A 19,069-nucleotide genomic window follows, 5' to 3' on the forward strand; every position below is an offset into this window, starting at 1 on the left:
ATAATAAATAATGCTTAAGTTATAAAGGGAGAATTGGGAAGAGAAGGAGGTACTAAGGTTTGGCTCATTCCCTAGATCAGGCATAAAGGATCCCCACTCCCTTCAGTCAGTCCCTGAAAAAACTGGTGATTGTCCTGCCTGGTTGCATCTGCTCTACCCCATTGGAAGAGATGAATTTATTCACCTTCCTTAGGTCCAACTTTGACCCACATCATGCTTTCTGAAGTATTTTGAGTCTGGTTCAGCCTCCTACCAGGCTGTAGTGTGCTCTGTATTCTCCTACATGTTTGTCATCCCGTACCATATTGGTTGTTTCTCTACTTTTCCCAAACAGAGCTCAAGTGTAGAGACCTTATCAGAGTCATCTCCATTCCCTAAAGAAATGCCACTTTGTTCTCTACAGTAGAAATCTTTCAGAGGCTAGTATACATTGATCTTAGCTCCCTTGACTTAGCATATAGTAGGCATTCAGAAAATGAGTTTATCAGTTGATTTTTGAGCTGACTGTTCTGTTCAGTCAGTTGGAGATCTCATTTTCCCTTTCCACTGCTACTGCTGCTCTTTTTCATTCTTCCTGATTTGGGTAGTGTCTTGATTTCTGTACTCTCCCACTACCTATTGCTCCCTATTGCCTTCTCTACTTCTGCACCGCAGGACTCCCTTCACTTGACTTCTTTCACAGACAGAACTCCCTGTTCCCCCGAATTTCCCTTAAAACAAAGCTGAACCATATAAGGCCTCCAAAGCTTCCAGTCTTACAGAAGCAGCCATCCTGAGCAAGAAACATAGGCAGAGGTTGTGACTGGTAGACCAAGGCAGATTTTTCTTAGTGTTAAGGATCTCAAGACCTGGGTCTTGGTCCTACTTGAATCCTAATTTCTTGACTGACCTTGAGTAATTTACTTACGACAGCTGCTTACTCTAATAAAATATACACATATGCATATATACATATTATCTAAATTTTGTCCTATTTAAAAAAAATTGATTTTTTCCATATAAATAAATGATCTATTATTAAAATACACATTTAAATCTACGGAGTATATCTGCTTAAAGACATACTACTTGTGTTTAAGAGCCATGACTATTTGAAAACAGGAAAACCAAATTTTAGTAAAATTTCCATATATTGGGACCACTGATTCTGTGTGAGATAATTAGGAAAGAAGGCTTATTGTTTATCTTTGTAGTGTTTATGGGGGGGAAAGGTATTTACAAAATTACTGTTGCTAATGAGAATATACAGTAGTTTAAAACATTTTGGAGAATTGATTTTGATTCTTAAAATGTGTCTTCACAACATACGGTCTGGTTACCTATAAATACATTAATTTGGCCCTTGAAAACATTCACATCCTATTCTTTGTTAGGTTTATTTTTCCAGTCCTTGTTCACTCTCTCAGTGCTGGATAATAAACCTGCATTTCTTTTACAACATTTGTTCAGTTTTGGCATCAGTGTCTTTCCCCTAGCACTCCCATAGTCCAAATTAGTAACATTTTACTGTATGAAAAAGTTGCTGTTAACTAAAAATTCAATAGGCAAGTTAGACATGGCTTTTCAAGTAGGATTTTCAATGGCTTCAGATTCCGTCATACACAAGTGTTTAAGCCCCAGTTATTTCCGTGCTCAACCATAAGTGCTTCTTCTCCCCACTTTAGTCTGCTATGTCAAAAAATTGCATCAAGCTTTTGTGTGAAGATCCTGTTTTCGCAGAATATATTAAATGTATCCTAATGGATGAAAGAACTTTTTTAAACAACAACATTGTCTACACGTTCATGACACATTTCCTTCTAAAGGTATGTAGTACTCTGGAAACTCAGTGTATCATTTCCAGTTAGTTAAGCTTGTGTTTTCATTATGCTGGTCTTTTGGAGATTTTTTTAAATCTTCTTTTTCAGGTTCAAAGTCAAGTGTTTTCTGAAGCAAACTGTGCCAATTTGATCAGCACTCTTATTACAAACTTGATAAGTCAGTATCAGAACCTACAGTCTGATTTCTCCAACCGAGTTGAAATTTCCAAAGCAAGTGCTTCTTTAAATGGGGTAAGAACTATGCAGAGGAGGCGGCGGCACACACTTCTAAACTGCCCTTCAGTTAACTATGTGGCCTTCGTATTTTGCTCTCATAACTTTAACTTACTGATTCGAACTCTAAGCCACGTACGACAAAAAACAAACTTTAATTACGCGTTCACGATGCCTTGTATGTACACAGCACACTCCATCACCTTGGAAGCTACAAGCTGGTATCATTAAATGCTAAGGGTAATAAAGGGAACGTCTTAGTGGTCTTCTCTCTACTTGAGTATATTTTTGGAAACATTACTTGTGATGTTTCTGTTACTGCCTATGGCTCCGAAGTAACTGAAACAATGATCTACTGATTTTAAAAGGCAGTTAAATCTAGAGCATTAGTTGCCTTGTGCAGACTCCCATGACAGCCATGTCCTAGAATAATGGAACACCCTGGAAATAGGCTAGAATGTTGAGCAGCAGCCTCCCGAATCACAATAGCATAAAAGCCAGAACAGATGACAGAGCTCAGTAAGGAAGACCTTACTATTTGTGACATCAGGATTTAACTTGAGAAACTATGATTTCAAGGTTTTTGAAATTCTTTTTTTTTTTTTTTTTTTTTTTTTTTTTGAGACGGAGTCTCGCTCTGCCGCCCAGGCTGGAGTGCAGTGGCCGGATCTCAGCTCACTGCAAGCTCCGCCTCCCGGGTTCACGCCATTCTCCTGCCTCAGCCTCCCGAGTAGTTGGGACTACAGGCGCCCGCCACCGCGCCCGGCTAGTTTTTTGTATTTTTTAGTAGAGACGGGGTTTCACCGTGTTAGCCAGGATGGTCTCGATCTCCTGACCTCGTGATCCGCCCGTCTCGGCCTCCCAAAGTGCTGGGATTACAGGCTTGAGCCACCGCGCCCGGCCTGAAATTCTTATATTTCCTTTTCCGTTTTCAGAAAACACGATTTGTCTTTGGTCTGACTGACTTGTTTGTGGGCATAAAATAATGCTATTAGTGACTTTAAGAACTAATGAGGCCGGGCAGTGGCTCACGCCTGCAATCCCAGCATTTTGGGACGCCGAGGCCAGTAGATAAGGAGGTCAGAAGATTGAGACCATCCTGGCCAACATGGTGAAACCCCGTCTCTACTAAAATACAAAAAATTAAGCCAGGCGTGGTGGCGGGCGCCTGTAGTCCCAGCTACTCAGGAGGCTGAGGGAAGGGAATCGCTTGAACCCGGAGGTGGAGGTTGCAGCGAGCTATTACACCACTGCACGCCAGCCTTGCCATAGAACAAGAACACTACCTCAAAACAACAACAAAAAAAAGCTAACGAAATGCTGTAGTATCCTAACACTGGCTTTCTGGTTTTATCATTCTTCTAAGAATCCCAGAGAAACCAGAGTATTCTTAGGAAAGAATGGATTCCTGGGAAAATAAACATCTGCAATTAACTATAAACAACTGCATCAAAGTATTGCCTTTAGAATTTGAAATGTTCCTGTCTGGGTTTTTGTAGGACCTGAGGGCACTTGCTTTGCTCCTGTCAGTACACACTCCCAAACAGTTAAACCCAGCTCTGATTCCAACTCTGCAAGAGCTTTTAAGCAAATGCAGGACTTGTCTGCAACAGAGAAACTCACTCCAAGAGCAAGAAGCCAAAGAAAGAAAAACTAAAGGTTAGCTTTATGGACTACTATCATCATTACTTTTAGGGTGGGAGGAGGGAGTAATACACTTGGTGTAGCTGGTTTCATAGTTGTATGTTCAGCTGAACCTCCTAAATATAAATGCTAGAAACAAAATTAACTTCCCACATCCCCCATGTGATCTTAATGACTTTCAGAGAAGTTTCCGTTTTGGCGTATGTTTTCACAGATGATGAAGGAGCAACTCCCGTTAAAAGAAGGCGTGTTAGCAGTGATGAGGAGCACACTGTAGACAGCTGCATCAGTGACATGAAAACAGAAACCAGGGAGGTCCTGACCCCAACGAGCACTTCTGACAATGAGACCAGAGACTCCTCAATTATTGATCCAGGAACTGAGCAAGATCTTCCTTCCCCCGAAAATAGTTCTGTTAAAGAATATCGAATGGAAGTTCCATCTTCGTTTTCAGAAGACATGTCAAATATCAGGTCACAGCACACAGAAGAACAGTCCAGCAATGGTAGATATGACGATTGTAAAGAATTTAAAGACCTCCACTGTTCCAAGGATTCTACCCTAGCTGAGGAAGAATCTGAGTTCCCTTCTACTTCTATCTCTGCAGTTCTGTCTGACTTAGCTGACTTGAGAAGCTGTGATGGCCAACCTTTGCCCTCCCAGGACCCCGAGGTTGCTTTGTCTCTCAGTTGTGGCCATTCCAGAGGACTCTTTAGTCATATGCAGCAACATGACATTTTAGATACCCTGTGTAGGACCATTGAATCTACAATCCATGTGGTCACAAGGATATCTGGCAAAGGAAACCAAGCTGCTTCTTGACATTAGGTGTAGCATGTCTACTTTTAAGTCCCTCACCCCCATGCTGTTTGTATAAGTTTTGCTTATTTGTTTTTGTGCTTCAGTTTGTCTAGTGCTCTCTGCTTGAATGGCAAGATAGATTTATAGGCTTAATTCTTGGTCAGGCAGAACTCCAGATGAAAAAAACTTGCATCTTCAGTATACTTCCTAAAGGGCAATCAGATAATGGATATGTTTTATGTAATTAAGAGTTCACTGTAGTGGCTTTCATTTAATATGGCTGTCTGGGAAGAACAGGGATCCCTAGCCCTGTACAATGTAATTTAAACTTACAGCATTTTTACTGTGTATAATATGGTGTCCTCTGTGCCAGTTTTGTACTTTATAGAGGCAGATTGCCTCCGATCGCTGTGGTTCTTATTATCAAAATTAAGTTTACTTGTATACGGAACAACCACAAGAAATTTGATTCTGTAAAGAATCCTCTTTAGCTGTGGCCTGGCAGTATATAAATGGTGCTTTATTTAACAGAATACCTGTGGAGGAAATAAAGCACACTTGATGTAAAAATAATTGTTTTATTTTTATTGACATGACTGATTGCTATTCTGTGCACTTAATTAAACTGATTGTGATGACTTTTCATTTGTTTACATACGTTGCTTCAGTCTTCTCAGGTGAAAGTAGTGAAAAACCGTGAACGAGGGGAAACACTTATCCATTATATGCTGTTTCACTGGAAGTGTTACCAGCAGTCTACAAAATTAATGTGTCCCCACAGACTTCTCAATCCTCTCCACCCCAAAGTGCAAAACCACAGCAGGAAGAAGTGGAGCAAAACACAGCCAATTTGCCCATCAATATGCTTTTGAATGCAATATACCACTGTTTTACTACCTTAAGATATACACACCTTAAAAACCCTAAGTAAAATAAAGGAACAGTGTCAACCTGCCATTTATTTTTTGTCATCTTGAACTAAAAGTACAGCTGCAAGCAAGCTTGCTGTAGGACAAGCTTCAGTTTGGGAAACCAACTCGCTACACTCAGGACTTAGCTATTTCTAGAGTATCTATGGAAGGTCAGGTTAATGCCTAATTTCAGGTTGTTTGCTACTTTTAACTCAGTGCAGTGTCTAGTTAAGAGTCAATGCTTTAAATTGTGTATACGTTCACAGATTTCATCCAATATAAAATAAAGATGGTCCTTTTTAAAAAATATATATATATAGCGAAGAGGTCAATGTGACACTTCTGCGTACAAAAAGTAATGCCTTATAAAATTTTAATTCAACCATTTAGAGGGGTCAGCTGCAGTAAACCTTTTATTTCTTCAAAATGCTGCTTCTGCCAACAGAATTTCATGTTCTCTTCTTTACAGACAGGAACTCCTTTACAGTCCAATTGTAATTCCGTTTGCCCTAGAGTAGGCACAAAATTCAGTGCAACCGTGGCATAGTGTTCTAAGAAAAAAAATAGGAACCTTATTACTGCATTATGAAAAGGAAAATGTATCCATATGAAAAACCCAGCCTTAAATGTTCTGGGGCCTTTAACATAAAGGGCACTAATTCGTAACATACCTTCTGGCCAGTTCTTACATCTCCATTTCATGACGATCTTCTTATTTGTTAACTGAAAAGAAAGGGGAAACTCCACTGAAAATCTTTTAAAACTCCCCACAATACAACACAGAAAAACAAATCCTTTCACTGAAACTCCTAAATACTAGAAGAATCAATGAACAATATACAGTCCCTCTTCCAGTTTATACATCAGCACCACTGATAATTGTCTTTAGTGTCAAAATGTCTCAAAACAGCAGTGACATCAAGAACAGTAGGAATATATAATATTGTTTTAAGTACAGTAATAGTAACCAGAACAGAGGGCTGCTATTAAGGGTGAGGCAACAGAGACCCTAGTGATTTTGGTGCTAAAAACAGCACGTATAAAAAGTAATAGAGTTAATCCCATCTTACTTCTTTAACCTTGAGTCTACTTACCAATTCTAGATATTCACCAGTGATGTTCCCATCAAACATCTGGAATTTCCCTCCCTTTTCAGCTTCTAATACAGCAGTAGATTTAGAAAACTTTTGCACCAACTAACCAAATAAAACAGATGTTATTCCAGCACACACTATCACATATTTTAATGTAATTATGAGATACAAAATATAACAATTACTATGGTTTAAAAATCCTAAACATGTAGCTTTTATGGAAAATAAAATACAAACTTTCTCTTCCTAGAAGAGAAAACTCAATGTAATATGGACATAGTCCCAAAGAATGCCCATCTCCTCTCCAATTATTCAGAAACTATGCTCAGACTTCCTGTCACCACCATCCCACATCCCTTCAATCAAAAACACAAGGAAAACCAAAAACCAGCTCCTGTTCTTTGTGATGTATTTTCTCCCAATATCAGCATTTAACATGCTAGCTTAGGGAGTTACTCACATCCTTCACAGTGAAGATGCTATACAGCTGCTCTACAGTTGTGTCAAACAGTTCCATCATGTGAAGAGCCACAGTGGGAATCCTTACACCCAGTGCCACTGGAGATGAGGCCTGAACCTGGAGAAGGGAAGAAGTTCCAGGGAATGTTTAGCATAACAAGAGATAAAGCTGCTTGGATGGAAATAAGTCTTCTCAAGAAAACAGCAAATGTCCCAAATTCCATACTGCCTATTCCAGACACACACACAAGCAGCATGAAAAGCCTTTTTAGCACCACCAGTCTTGGTCTTTACTTTGGAACCAGAGCTCACTGTTCCTACAGCTCTTCAGCTCCGTTCCCAGGTTATGACTGAATACCCCTAATCCTAGCTGGACTTCCAGATACAGCCGTGAGCAGATGAAAGACAACTGCACCTAAAGCTAAAGGGTGTCAATTACACATAAAACACCCATTCCAAGAACCGATCTAAAAATCTCCCAAAAGTCAGCAAAGAAGGTTCTTTCATTGTGCTATGTGTATCTTGAAAGTCATCTGGTTTTGTAATCTGTGGTCTACCAAAGAACACTGCCTTTAGGAGAGTCTTGAGTCAAATATCCCATAGAAAGGTGTGTCTGTAACAATCCATCAAGAATCAAAGTCTCATCATTTGCACAACAAAATGGGAGATCTTAGAGGACTCACGGGAGACCCAAAGGTGGAAAAGGCCCTCACTGTCCTCATTTCTCCAACAACACAAGGTTATTCAGGGCCCTAACTCAAATACTTCCTTTACGCCTTCCCCACATTTTGGCCAACAGAGCTCATACCTGCAGCGTATTCTCACTCGGTTTTCTTTTGACAGTCAGTTCCTGGGTTGCCATAGCTTTCGCTGGTAAAATCATTCCCATTGTAAATTCTATAAAGAAAAAAGGGAAGTGGTTTTAATAAAGACCTTTCTCCTTTTAAGCACAAAGAGTAAGGTAGAAAACCCAAAACAGCATGTAAGAAAATAAAACATATTTATAAAAATAATTCCTATAACATTTTGAGAATTTCAAGACCATTCCATGTTTTTACATATAAAACTGATGATTAACAACATGAGTTCCACAGCAACAAAAGCCTTTTTTTCAAACGCCTCACTTTTATCAAGTTTTTGCTAAAACTGCAAAATTTTCCAAAGTTCTTTTGCACACAGCTAAGTTTTATGAGATTAACTACTAATAGCTTTGGGGCTCTAACCCACTGTGAAAACAGACAATTTCTCATGTGAGGGTGGCCACCGCCTCACAAAGCCTGTCTTCACAGTAGTCAAGCCTGTGAGCCAGCTACACGTGCACTCCCATGGGAAAAGTGACAACCCCAAACCCATCCATGCCAACACCCAGATACTCAGGTAGCAGGGTCCAAGAATGAGGTACAGAGATACAGGCACTACTGGCCATCTTGCCTGGCTCACTTCTCTAATTTAGGGAAGAAGACAATATCCACATTTCCATGCAATGTTGATATTATCTAGGTATTTCTCAACTACACCTGTAATACCTGCAGTCACTTTCATCCATTCATTCATTCATCCAACAAAGATGTATTAAGCACCTACTATGTGCCAGGCATTGTGCTAGATGCTGGAGATACAGCAGTGAACAAGACAGACACCTTCCATGCCCTCATGGAGCTTATAGTCTAGCAAGGAAGACAGACATTAAACAAGTAATTACACAAACAACTGATTTTCATTCCAGAAAACTACAATTAGCAGTTCTGTAGGCAAAATGGTTCATGCTGTGTACAATAGTGATGATCACTAATTATGGTCTTAACCATGACTAGCTCTCAACTTCCAGACTACAATTTATTCTGAAGTATAAACTTGCTTCTGGAGCCTCTGACCACAGTGCAGAGTATAACGGGTAAACAGAAAAGGGACCCTCTGGTTCACAAGGGATGCCTTCTTTACCCGTCTTAAGTGCCTTCAGGTAATCTCCAAGGGCCTGCCTGACCTTGGCGGTGCCTGCAGTTTTCATAAGATCCTTCAGTATATCCCCATCTCCTTTCTTTTTACTCACGTTCACCTATAAATCAGAAAAATACAAACCAAAGAAAGATCTGGTTTGATGTATTCTTACAACATTGGGCTGTATAGATGAGAGAACTATGGCAGTGGAGGAAGGAAAGAAGTGGATGTAAGAGATGTGCAGGGCAGGATTTTAAGGGTTTTTAATCCAGGGTCCATGACAGGGTTGGGGGCCAATCTTGCATAGACTTCATAGAATGTAAACCCCTTAATTTGCATACAAAATTGTGCATGTGTATGTACATAAATTCTATTGCTGATGTGGTCCGTGGCTTTCATGGCGTCTAGAAATGCACTGTCCGGTATGGTAGCCACTAGTCACATGTGGCTACTGAGAACCTGAAATGTGGCTGGCCTGAATCAAGAAGTGCTGTGTGAAATAATACGTGCCAGACTCCAAAGACTTAGTACCAAAAAAGAATGTAAAATACCTCATATTTTTTATATTAATTACATGCTAAAATCTTTTTTATATACTGGGTTAAATAAAATATATTAAAATTAATTTCACCTGTTTATCTTTTTTTTTTAAGAGCTTGAATCTCGTTATGTTGCCAAGGCTAGACCCAAACTCCTGGGCTCAAACGATCTTTCCCCTCGACCTCCCAAGCAGCTGGGATTACAGGCATCTGCCACTACACCTGGGCTCTAATTTTTTTTTTAAGAGACAGGGTCTCCCTGTTGCCTAGACTGGAGTTCAGTAGCATGACCATGGCTCACTGCAGCCTCGAACTCCTGGGCTCAAGTGAGCCTCGTACCTTGGCCTCCCAAAGTGCTGGGATCACAAGTGTGAGTCACCATGCCCAGCCATAGCTTTAACTTTTTAAGTACAGCTACTAGTAAAACTTAAATTGCACATGTGGCTTGCATTATATTTACATGGAACAGTGCTGGTATAGAACCCAAAGCCACTGTAATTAGGGAAATCAAGTTCCCATATAACCCAGCCTTGGACTATATACTTTTTTGACAAAGAACAAAATTGGGAAAGGGAGAAGAATAGAAGACAGGCATAGGGAAGGAAGAAGAGAGGGGAGGAGGGGGAGACCGAGGGATAAGGAAGCAACAGAGGGCTTTGGGGATGTCTCTAGTATTCCCAGAAGAAAAAGAGGTGTTGATTTGAAAAAATTTAGCGTCTCGATGCTTCAACTGAGGTGGGCCTGATCTTGGGCCCCAGTTTGAATCTATAGAGTTTGTTCTGTAATGCCACTGAGGGATTAAATCTTAAAAACCAGTTAAACATTCTGTTGAAAAACTTCTCAGCTGATGGATCTGAATATAACAAAGTGGAATCTCAAGCCCTGAGCGGAGGAACCACATAACTGAAGACAGGTCTGGGACAGCCCTGGCCTGTGGCACTGTATAACCTTCGGGCCAGAAGACATGCTGCTGGGCAGGAGTCAGCCTATCATGGAAAGCCCTCACGTTAAATACATTCACAAATCAAAAAAGATCCTTTGTCAGACTATCTTGGTGTGAAAAATATAGCAGCTGTAAAAATGGTCTCACCCCCAAAACCCAGCTTTCAGCCAGAAGAGGGCACTAACTGGAAGCCAAGCGTGGGAGTTACACACGACTCTGCCTCCCAGGAGAGCCACAAAAGCAACGCCTACTAACTGGGTAGTTCACAAAAAGCCGTGAGGCATAACCAAGGGATAGCTCACAGCTAAAAGCTGAGACTTCTCACCGTTAAAGGGAAACAGCAAAGGTGCAGGAGAGAGAGAAAGTCACGTTCATCAAGCCATGCAAGCTGCCTGAGCAGTTCACAGTGCACACACTGTCACATGTAACCTGACAACACCCCTGGAAGAGAAATTAACCCCTTTTCACAGATGAGGAGGCTAAGAAGGGTGCAGTCAGCTGCCCAGGCCCCTTGCCTGGTCCTTGGGGGAGCTCAGGGCTTCCTGGGGCTTACTCTCTTTCCTGTACCACTCCAGCTCCACACAACATGCTGCCCCCACAGTATGGCAATCCTTCTCAGCAAACAGGCCCTCCACAAGGCAACCGAACTACCCCACAGGAACCACAGTCTGATCAACACTATTTGAAATGCCCAATGTCTGTAGCAGAAGCTTGACTGAAAAAAGAACAAAAGAAATAGAAACTTGATCACATACCTCAGTGTCATCTACTTCATTTTCCTCAGAAAGATTGGGTATTTCAATCAATCCCTTGTGCTTCACTCCAGATTCTTTAACGATGCCTAAAATGAGCAAAATGGGTTCTTCAATTATAATAAAAAGTAACAACTGGGCCAGGCACTGTGGCACACGCCTATAATCTCAGCACTTTGAGAGGCTGAGGTGGGAGGATGGATTGAGCCCAGGAGTTTAAAAGACCATCCTGGGCAACACAGGGAGACACCGTCTCTACAAAATAAAATTATCTGGGCATGGTGCCGCACACCTGTGGTCTCAGTTACTTGGAAGGCTGAGGTGGGAGGATTGCTGGGCAGTCAAGGCTACAGTGAGCCTTGTCTCGAAAAGAAAAAAAAAACAAAACTGCTTTTATGAAAAACTGTCCTGCCTCACTGAATAGCCCAGTGGCCCTCACAGAGTTCCACCACTCCAGGGCCCCCTGAGCAGCCACGGAAGAAAGGTCAGGCAGACCATGACCAAGGAGAGGGCATGAAGAGTCAGCGGCCTGCTGTCCTGAGGGGAGTGTGGGGCAACTGTACCCCATATTTCTCTTTTTGTCCCAGGGTATTCTTTGCCTGGGCAAAGCAGGATAAAGGAGTACCCTGAAGGGGAGAAGCAGTCACAAAAGCGATGGAAGGAGAGAAAGGGACAGTGTGTTCTGACCACGGAGCGGAGGGAAGCTCTGGCTTGGTGACATTGTGTGGGGATGCCAGGCAGGTGGACTTCTCGCAGGACTAGAGTGTTGCCTCCTCCCCAGTGGGTCCCAGCTGCCACCCTAGACTCACTGCTAGAGGAGAGCAGCTGGAGGCGTTACAACAAGCCCTCACAGCCTGTCCCTAGGGCCCGGTGCTGGGGGAGCAGGCAGGGAGCCAGACTGCTATGATCCAGCCAGCAGCAGACACCGGAGGGTTGCAAGAGAGGCAAACTCCCAGCCAGAGGGTCCTGTTCTGAGGCGGTGGGGAGGGGCTGAACACCCTCGTCTGCTAGAAAGGCAGCCAGCAGGGCAGAGGCTCGAGGCCAACTCACTGGACTACTCTGGGACACAAACTCCAGATAGGAGCTGACTCCCGGACTGAGGCTCAAACCCTAACTCCTCCTCTTCCCTTCCCTGCATCTCCACAGCCTTGGCTCCCTCAACAAGGACTGAGTGCACACACGCTGTCTGTCCAGCCAGGATCGAGGCACCACTGAAGAACTGAACCCACAGACCCCAAAAGTGGACACACCCAAAATGCCCAGCAACTGATAAATGGAGAAACAGAATGCAGTATATGCACCCATGGAATATTCATCATCTATAAAAAAGAATAAAGTGCTGCTACCTGCCACAATACAGATGACCCTTGAACACATTATGAAGCAAAAGAAGGCAGACACCAAAAAACACATCCTGCATGATTCATCTATGTGAAATGTCCAGAGGCCAATCCAGAGAAAATGGGGGAGCGGATGCCAGGGGCTGGGGAAGAGGAGGGCAACAACAGTGACTGCTCATGGGTCCAGGGTTTTGTTTTGGGGTGGTTAAATGTTCCCAAATTGATTGTAGTGATGGCTGCACAACTCTGTGACTATACTGAAAACCAATGAATTATACACACTAAATGAGTGAACTATGTCTCAATAAAGCCGTTTAAAACAAAAAATTCCCCGCACTAATGAATGACAGGAAGATGGAGCAGGACAGAAAGCAAACTATTTTTGTAAAGCAAGTTTCAGTGCCTTGGGGAAAAATAAAGTAGGGAAGAAAGATGGCACAAGGCAGGGGTCTCCAAGGATGCAGAGAGATGGCTTCACTCAGGACAAAGACCTGAAGGAGGCAGGCAGCTACCTGGAGGAAGAGTGCTCCAGGCAGCAACGCCCACAGACTCCTGTTCACAAGTGCCTGATAGAAGAGGGCCCAGCTGACAGCAATGAACTCTAAACAGCTGCAAGTGCTCCGAGAAGGGAAACCCCCACCCTTCTTGGACCATGGAACTCAAGTGTGGCCAGAATGTCAAGAACTACTAATGCTGATTCAGGAGCCAGTCAGTGCCAGGCCCATAGCAGGAGGTGTAAAAACATTCACTGAATGATGAACACACTTTGTCCCCAGCCTCACTAGTACCCTGAGGCCCCCGTTACCTTTCCAGCCCAGTTTGATGTACCACTCATAGAAGAAAATCAGCTTTCCTTTGCGACTACTGCACGAAGCCTCCCCTTCCACCTGCTTCAACTCGCTGATCTCGCCGCGGCCAGTGTCATTCTCCACAACGATGCCCACCAGGAGCTCCTGGAACTTCCCTTTGGACCAGCTGGTGGCATCCCGCTCTGTCCTGCCAGGGACCAGAAAGTCGTGAATGGAAGCCCCAGCTAGGATCCACCTGCCTGGGTGCCAGCGTCACGTCCAAGCCCAGCCCAGATCAGCCCAAGTCCTCTCAAGCAGCCTCGAGACCTGCCAACCTCCAACGTGCTCCTCAAACCTGCTTTCTACCAAATTATTTTCATTCTGCTCAGTTCTTTAAGATATTATTCTCCACTACGAAAGTAGTATTCTGTCTTAAAAACACTGGCTTATTTAGGGGAGAAGGGTCTAGCTAGCTCGCCCACTGGAAATAGACAAAGCCTGGGCCACATGGAAAGTAGCAGTAGTGAAATAATCAGAATCATGACAATACCAGCTATCAAGTTTCTTCACATACACATCGTCTAACCTAATCTTCCCAAGTAATAATTGTCTCCCTTTACGGGACAGAAACCAGCTGAGAGGACTGACGTGTCCATCGGGCCAAGGCCAGGACACTAGAAAGTCAGTTCTTGGCCGGCCGCCGTAGCTCACGCCTGTAATCCCAGCACTTTGGGAGGCCGAGGCGGGCGGATCACGAGCTCTGGAGTTCGAGACCAGCCTGACCAACATGGTGAAACCCCGTCTCTACTAAAAATACAAACATCAGACTGGCGTGGTGGTTCACGCCTGTAGTCCCAGCTACTCACGAGGCTGAGGCAGGAGACTCGCTTGACCCGGGAAGCGGAGATTGCGTGAGCCAAGATTGCCCATGCCCTCAGGGCTCCTCCGGACCAGCCAAGTCATGCTCCCTGGAGACCGGCCTCAGCATCCCCTTGACGGCCTGGAGGGACCACACCCCCGGCCAGGGGCACAGGGCAGAGGACACCCCTTCCGGAGGTTCTGCAGCAGAGGGCGGCCGACCTCGCCCCACGCGCCAGGTGAGGTGCGCAAAGTAAGGGGAGCTTGTCTCACTCACAGTAGGCCCGGCTGGCGGGGGACGCCTGCGGGGTGGGCGCGAACTGAGATCCAAATTTCTGCTCTTTCCACTACGTTCCATGCCCCCGCCCCCGCCCCTAACACACTCTCTCAATCCAGCTCCCTTCTAACTCCCCGAAACATCCAGAGGAGTGGGGCGGGAGGAGAAGGGAAGGCCCTAAGACCACAGACGGAGGGAGTGGAAAGGTCTGTCGGAAGTCACTCGTGGGGCCCAACCCAACTTTCAAAAAGAGGCAGCTGCAACCCGCCCTCGCCGGTCTCCGTACCCAAGGACGCTCCTGAACCGAGGCGGAGGCCGAAACCTGCGTCCAGCAGCAGAGGAGGGGCGTGGCCCCCTAGTCCCCTCACCCCCGCGACCCTGCGGCCCCGCACAGACCCCAGCGCAGTCTCAGCTCCCGCGGGCCGGCCCTCCCCAGATCCCGGAAGGAGGCCGCCGCCGGCCGCGCCACCCCGCCGGCCGCACCAATGCCAGTTGTTCACGTTGGTCCCGTCCTCCCGCTCCTCCACGATCCAGCGCGGGTCCCCCTGGCCCCACTTGGCCATGGCGGCGCAGACTGGACGGAAAACACGGAAAGGCCAAGGCGCTGCGGCTCCGAAGCCGGCGTTTCCGGCCGCCGAGCCCTGGAGCGGCGCGTTCGCAGCGCCCAGAAACTGCCAGAAGGCCCCGCCCCGCCGCGGCGCGCCCGGGAGCCCCGGCCGGGATCTGAGAGGCGGGTCGTACGGGCATGCGGAGGCGGGGAGGGGCTAGGACCGCCGGGGTTCCGCTGCGCGTCTCCTAACGCTGGGGCGAGACGGGGCTGCCTGGGCCGCCTGCGAAGGGCGGAGGCCGCTGCAGGACCCGCGGTGCTGGCTGGCTCGTGGTTCCCGGCGCCGGATAACAGGGCTCTGAGTAGCGGGTACCCGAGAGCCCAACCGGCGGTGCAGACGCGACATGGTCGTGCGGTGGCCTCGGCAGGCTCCCTGGCCCTCGAGGACACGACCTTGAACGCCCAGGTCGCTGTGAGACCGGCCTTTGGGGCCACAACGCGCCCCCGTCACACCGTTTGCGGTTTTCGCTTGAGAGCGAGTTCGCGCGCAGTAGCTGCGCTGCGGCTTTCTCCGCGACGCGGTTTCTCGCCCTCCCGTATTCCCAGCACCTTTCCAACTAGTCCCATGTTACTGCAGGAGTATTTCCGTTTTATTCACGTAACAGCCCTTTAGAGAGAACCAAAGAATGTGATTGCAAACGCATATTACTGCAAACTGATGCACTTTATCTTGGAGTATTGATTCCTTTCACGAATTTTCGGCTTCTAGCAAAAACTTTGCCCGAACTATTTGGACAATGTTACTGGGGTGTTCTCTGCTAACTACATGGGTAGTTAGCACAGAAATGGGTAGGACAGTGAAAGGGTGGAAGCAGCTGGCTGTTCTCTTCCCCTGTGCCGACCTGTCCTTTGCCTGCGGTAGTCCACGAAATAACGCTCACGAGTGCAGACATTTTCTCTATTTGACTACCGGAGCTACCACGTTCCAACATTATCTTCCAGAAAGCTACAACAGTCATGTAAATACACTGCTTCAAGGCGTTTTGACCTCAAAACAAAAAGACGTTTTGATTTCACCTTTCACACTTAACTAAAGCAGCTATAACAGAGTCACATGAAGGAGCAGCGCGGTGGGGTTGCCTGATCATAAGAAGCCTCGTTTCCCCTGCTAAGGAGCTTGCACTTGGTCGTACAGGCAATGGGCAACCACTGAGGCAACCTAAATGGAGAAATGACACGGTCAAATATGTTCTAGAAAAATCAGTCTTGGCCGGGCGCGGTGGCTCACGCCTGTAATCCCAGCACTTTGGAAGGCCAAGGCGAGCGGATCACGAGGTCAGGAGATGGAGACTATCATGTCTAACACCGTGAAACTCCGTCTCTACTAAAAATACAAAAAAATTAGCCGGGCGTGGTGGCGGGCGCCTGTAGTCCCACCTACTCGGGAGGCCGAGACAGGAGAATGGCGTGAACCCGGGAGCCGAGATCGCGCCACTGCGCTCCAGCCTGGGAAACAGAGCGAGACTCCGTCACCAAAAAAAAAAAAAAAAAAAAAAAAAAAAAAAAAAAAAAAAAAAAAAAAATCATTCTTACGGACTTTTGGACAATGGATGGGGTAAGATGGAAACTGGAAGGAGGGGGACTTGTCAGGGTGGAGAAGGGGTGACAAATATTCAGGGATGAGAGGTGTTCAGAAGTGGAATCTGAGTGCGTCAGACACTGGGGTGCAGCAGAGAAAAACGTTTTGTTCAGCGACTGGGACTTGCAGCTTGGTTAGTAGCCGCACCCTCAGAGACTAGAATGGAAAGAGGCTGGAATGAGGCTTGGGCTATAACTCTGGAAAAAATCAGCAGGTAAGAGGCAGGCAGGGAAGAGGGGGCCTGCAAAGAGCGACTAAGAAGGAGGAAGGCAATCACAGAAGCATTTAATCAGGGACCCAGGGTGCACGGATTGACTTTTTTTGTGTGACGGAGTCTCGCTCTGTTGCCCAGGCTGGAGTGCAGTGGCATGATCTCGGCTCACTGCAGCCTCCGCCTCCCAGGTTCAAGCAATTCCTTCCTCAGCTTCCCAAGTAGCTGGAATTACAGGCGCGTGCCACCACGCCCAGCTAAGTTTTGTATTTTTAGTAGAGACAGGGTTTCACCATATCGGCGAGGCTGGTCTTGAACTCCTGACCTCAGGTGATCCGCCTGCCTTGGCCTCCCAAAGTGCTGGGATTATAGGCATGAGCTACCACACCCAGCCCAGGATTGACTCTTATTAGCAATGCACTAGTGAATCAGGAGTTGGATGCCAGTTTCACATCACAGTAGACCCATGAGCTGCTAAGGGTCTGCTTTTGAGGAAGTCACTATTCCATTTTCTTTTTATAATTTTGGTGCCTATCCCTTAGTTTAATTCTCTTAATATTTGTTGAGCTACCAGCATGCACATGTGTCCCAAGCACACTACCACCATAGCACATAGCACTGTGTGTGTAGCCTTTGCTCTCAAGCTCTGTTATCTTCATTGGCCTGCTCACTTTGAGGGCAAACACTCTTCCTCCTTTTTATCCCGATGCCAGAGCTGTGCCCAGCACATAGTGGGCACCAAGAACATCTTTGTTTAGATGATTGGGTGAAGGATGGAATGAATATTTCTCAAACTTGTGTGTTCCAGCTCATTAATAGGCTCTTAATTGGCTATAAAATTAATTTTAGTAGAGGTAAAATTTTACAGAAGGTATCAACCATCATTTTTATCTTAATGAAATAGAATAGAATTGAGTTTAAATGATCAGAATGGCTACATATAGTAAAGGTAAATATTGTTTCTTAAATCATTGGGGGTTGTGTGTGTGTGTGTGTGGTGATGTATTATGGTTAGACTATGTTTTTTAAGTTTGAAAGCCACTGCTGTAGCAAACCCAAAGATAAATACAATAGCTTACAACTAACTTCATCTGTTTTACACATTGTAGAATCCCTTGTGCCCAGCACACAGCAGATCTCAATAAATATTTGTGAAATACATCAGTTCATAAGAGTGGATGAAGTCATTTGTTGGAGGAATATGAAAGAAGATGGGCCTTGATGGATGAATGGAATTTCAACAGGTAGAGAGATGGGAGAGTTCCTTCCAGACCAAAGAAGAATCACATCAGCAAAGATGTGCAGGTTAGGAATGAGTGGAAAGTAGGATGGGCACAAAGCAGAATGGGTGAGAAGACAAAAGTGAGGACATTTTGACAGGGGAGTGAAAGCCGCCATGAAGTCTTTTTATACCATCAGTGAAGCAAATGTGTGCTGATTTGTGTCTTCTCTAGCAGCAGTGGCCCACACCGGCCGCCCACACTGGCCGGCTCTGAAGCCCTGTGCTTGGATCCAAGTCTTGGCTCTGCCACTTACCGGATGAGTGACTTCAGGCAAGTTCCTTAATCTCTGTGTACTTCATTGTTTGTAAAATGGAAATAGTGTTACCATCTGTCTGCATTAGGATTAGATTCCACTGCTAGTAACAGTGGGAGACCAAAATTTGAAGGATTGTTGAGCTGAAGACAGTTAAGAAGCCAGCCAGGCACAGATGGATCTTTGCTTGGATCTTTGCAAGGTCTTCCTAATGGTCTCTCTGTCCCTGTTAGTCTCTTTCTCCTCCAGTCCAGCCTCCACTGCCTCCATGCGATCTCTCTAAAACCAGGGGCACCTTCACTTGGCAGTGTCTTAAAACTGCTCTTCACCTCTGCTGAAGTCAAGTACTTCCCAAGAGGACTGATGTTTGCTTTCCCCATCATCTAGGGCAGTACCAACCTGAGTCTCTGTGGCAGGCAGCCTCTGAGATGACCCTCACCTATCCCTCCCTCTTGGTATTTGTACCTTTCTGTAATCCCCTCCCCTTGAGTGTGGGCTGGACCCGGTGACTTGCTTCTGATGGACAGAATACAGCAAAAGTGATGAGATGTTCCCTACAGGATTAGGTTACCAAAAGACTGCCCTTTTTTTTTTTTTTTTTTTTTTGGAGACAGAGTCACGCTCTGTTGCCAGGCTGGAGTGCAGTGGTACAATCTCAGCTCACTGCAACCTCTGCCTCTCGGGTTCAAGCCATTCTCCTGCCTCAGTCTCCCGAGTAGCTGGGATTACAGGCACATGCCACTATGCCCGGCTAATTTT

At 45.6% G+C, this 19,069-nt stretch overlaps 2 protein-coding genes and 1 long non-coding RNA gene across 16 annotated transcripts in view; 2 read left to right on the forward strand and 1 right to left on the reverse strand.

The window, feature by feature from the left end:
• USP34 (ubiquitin specific peptidase 34) overlaps nt 1-5,048 on the forward strand; it is a 288,078-nt gene extending 283,030 nt beyond the window's left edge. For 9 of the 10 annotated variants that reach the window (XM_045369231.3, XM_045369236.3, XM_045369237.3 and 6 more), the window contains 4 exons: nt 1,665-1,805; nt 1,908-2,051; nt 3,533-3,692; nt 3,892-5,048. In XM_045369231.3, the coding sequence (XP_045225166.2) occupies nt 1,665-1,805; nt 1,908-2,051; nt 3,533-3,692; nt 3,892-4,499 (1,053 nt within the window). In that variant the 3' untranslated portion in view covers nt 4,500-5,048. Of the gene's footprint in view, nt 1-1,664; nt 1,806-1,907; nt 2,052-3,532; nt 3,693-3,891 lie in introns of those variants that run through there. The other variant, XR_012422341.1, reaches the window with a different exon arrangement.
• A 700-nt stretch (nt 5,049-5,748) lies between these two features.
• On the reverse strand, nt 5,749-15,020 carry LOC102144311 (putative activator of 90 kDa heat shock protein ATPase homolog 2). Of its 5 annotated transcripts, none has more exons than XM_074011696.1 (9): nt 14,861-15,020; nt 13,260-13,445; nt 11,118-11,203; nt 8,884-8,998; nt 7,751-7,839; nt 6,944-7,060; nt 6,484-6,585; nt 6,061-6,112; nt 5,749-5,940 (listed from the first exon to the last, which is right to left on the reverse strand). In XM_074011696.1, exons 4-9 carry the CDS (start codon nt 8,948-8,950, stop codon nt 5,768-5,770), a joined length of 600 nt encoding a protein of 199 aa, XP_073867797.1. In that variant the 5' UTR covers nt 8,951-8,998; nt 11,118-11,203; nt 13,260-13,445; nt 14,861-15,020; the 3' UTR covers nt 5,749-5,767. The 5 variants fall into 5 exon arrangements, with proteins under 5 accessions (XP_073867797.1, XP_015289099.2, XP_015289101.2 ...); XM_015433613.4 differs by having other exon boundaries at nt 13,260-13,450; XM_015433615.4 differs by having other exon boundaries at nt 13,260-13,450; nt 14,774-15,020.
• Nucleotides 15,021-16,456: 1,436 nt separating this feature from the next.
• Nucleotides 16,457-17,938, forward strand: LOC135966912 (uncharacterized). Its single transcript, XR_010580633.2, has 2 exons — nt 16,457-16,539; nt 17,884-17,938. It is a non-coding gene; the product is annotated as an uncharacterized lncRNA (long non-coding RNA).
• The last annotated feature ends 1,131 nt before the right edge of the window (nt 17,939-19,069 follow it).

This window comes from Macaca fascicularis, chromosome 13, assembly GCF_037993035.2.
Source record: "Macaca fascicularis isolate 582-1 chromosome 13, T2T-MFA8v1.1".
Classification (NCBI taxonomy): Eukaryota; Metazoa; Chordata; class Mammalia; order Primates; family Cercopithecidae; genus Macaca; species Macaca fascicularis.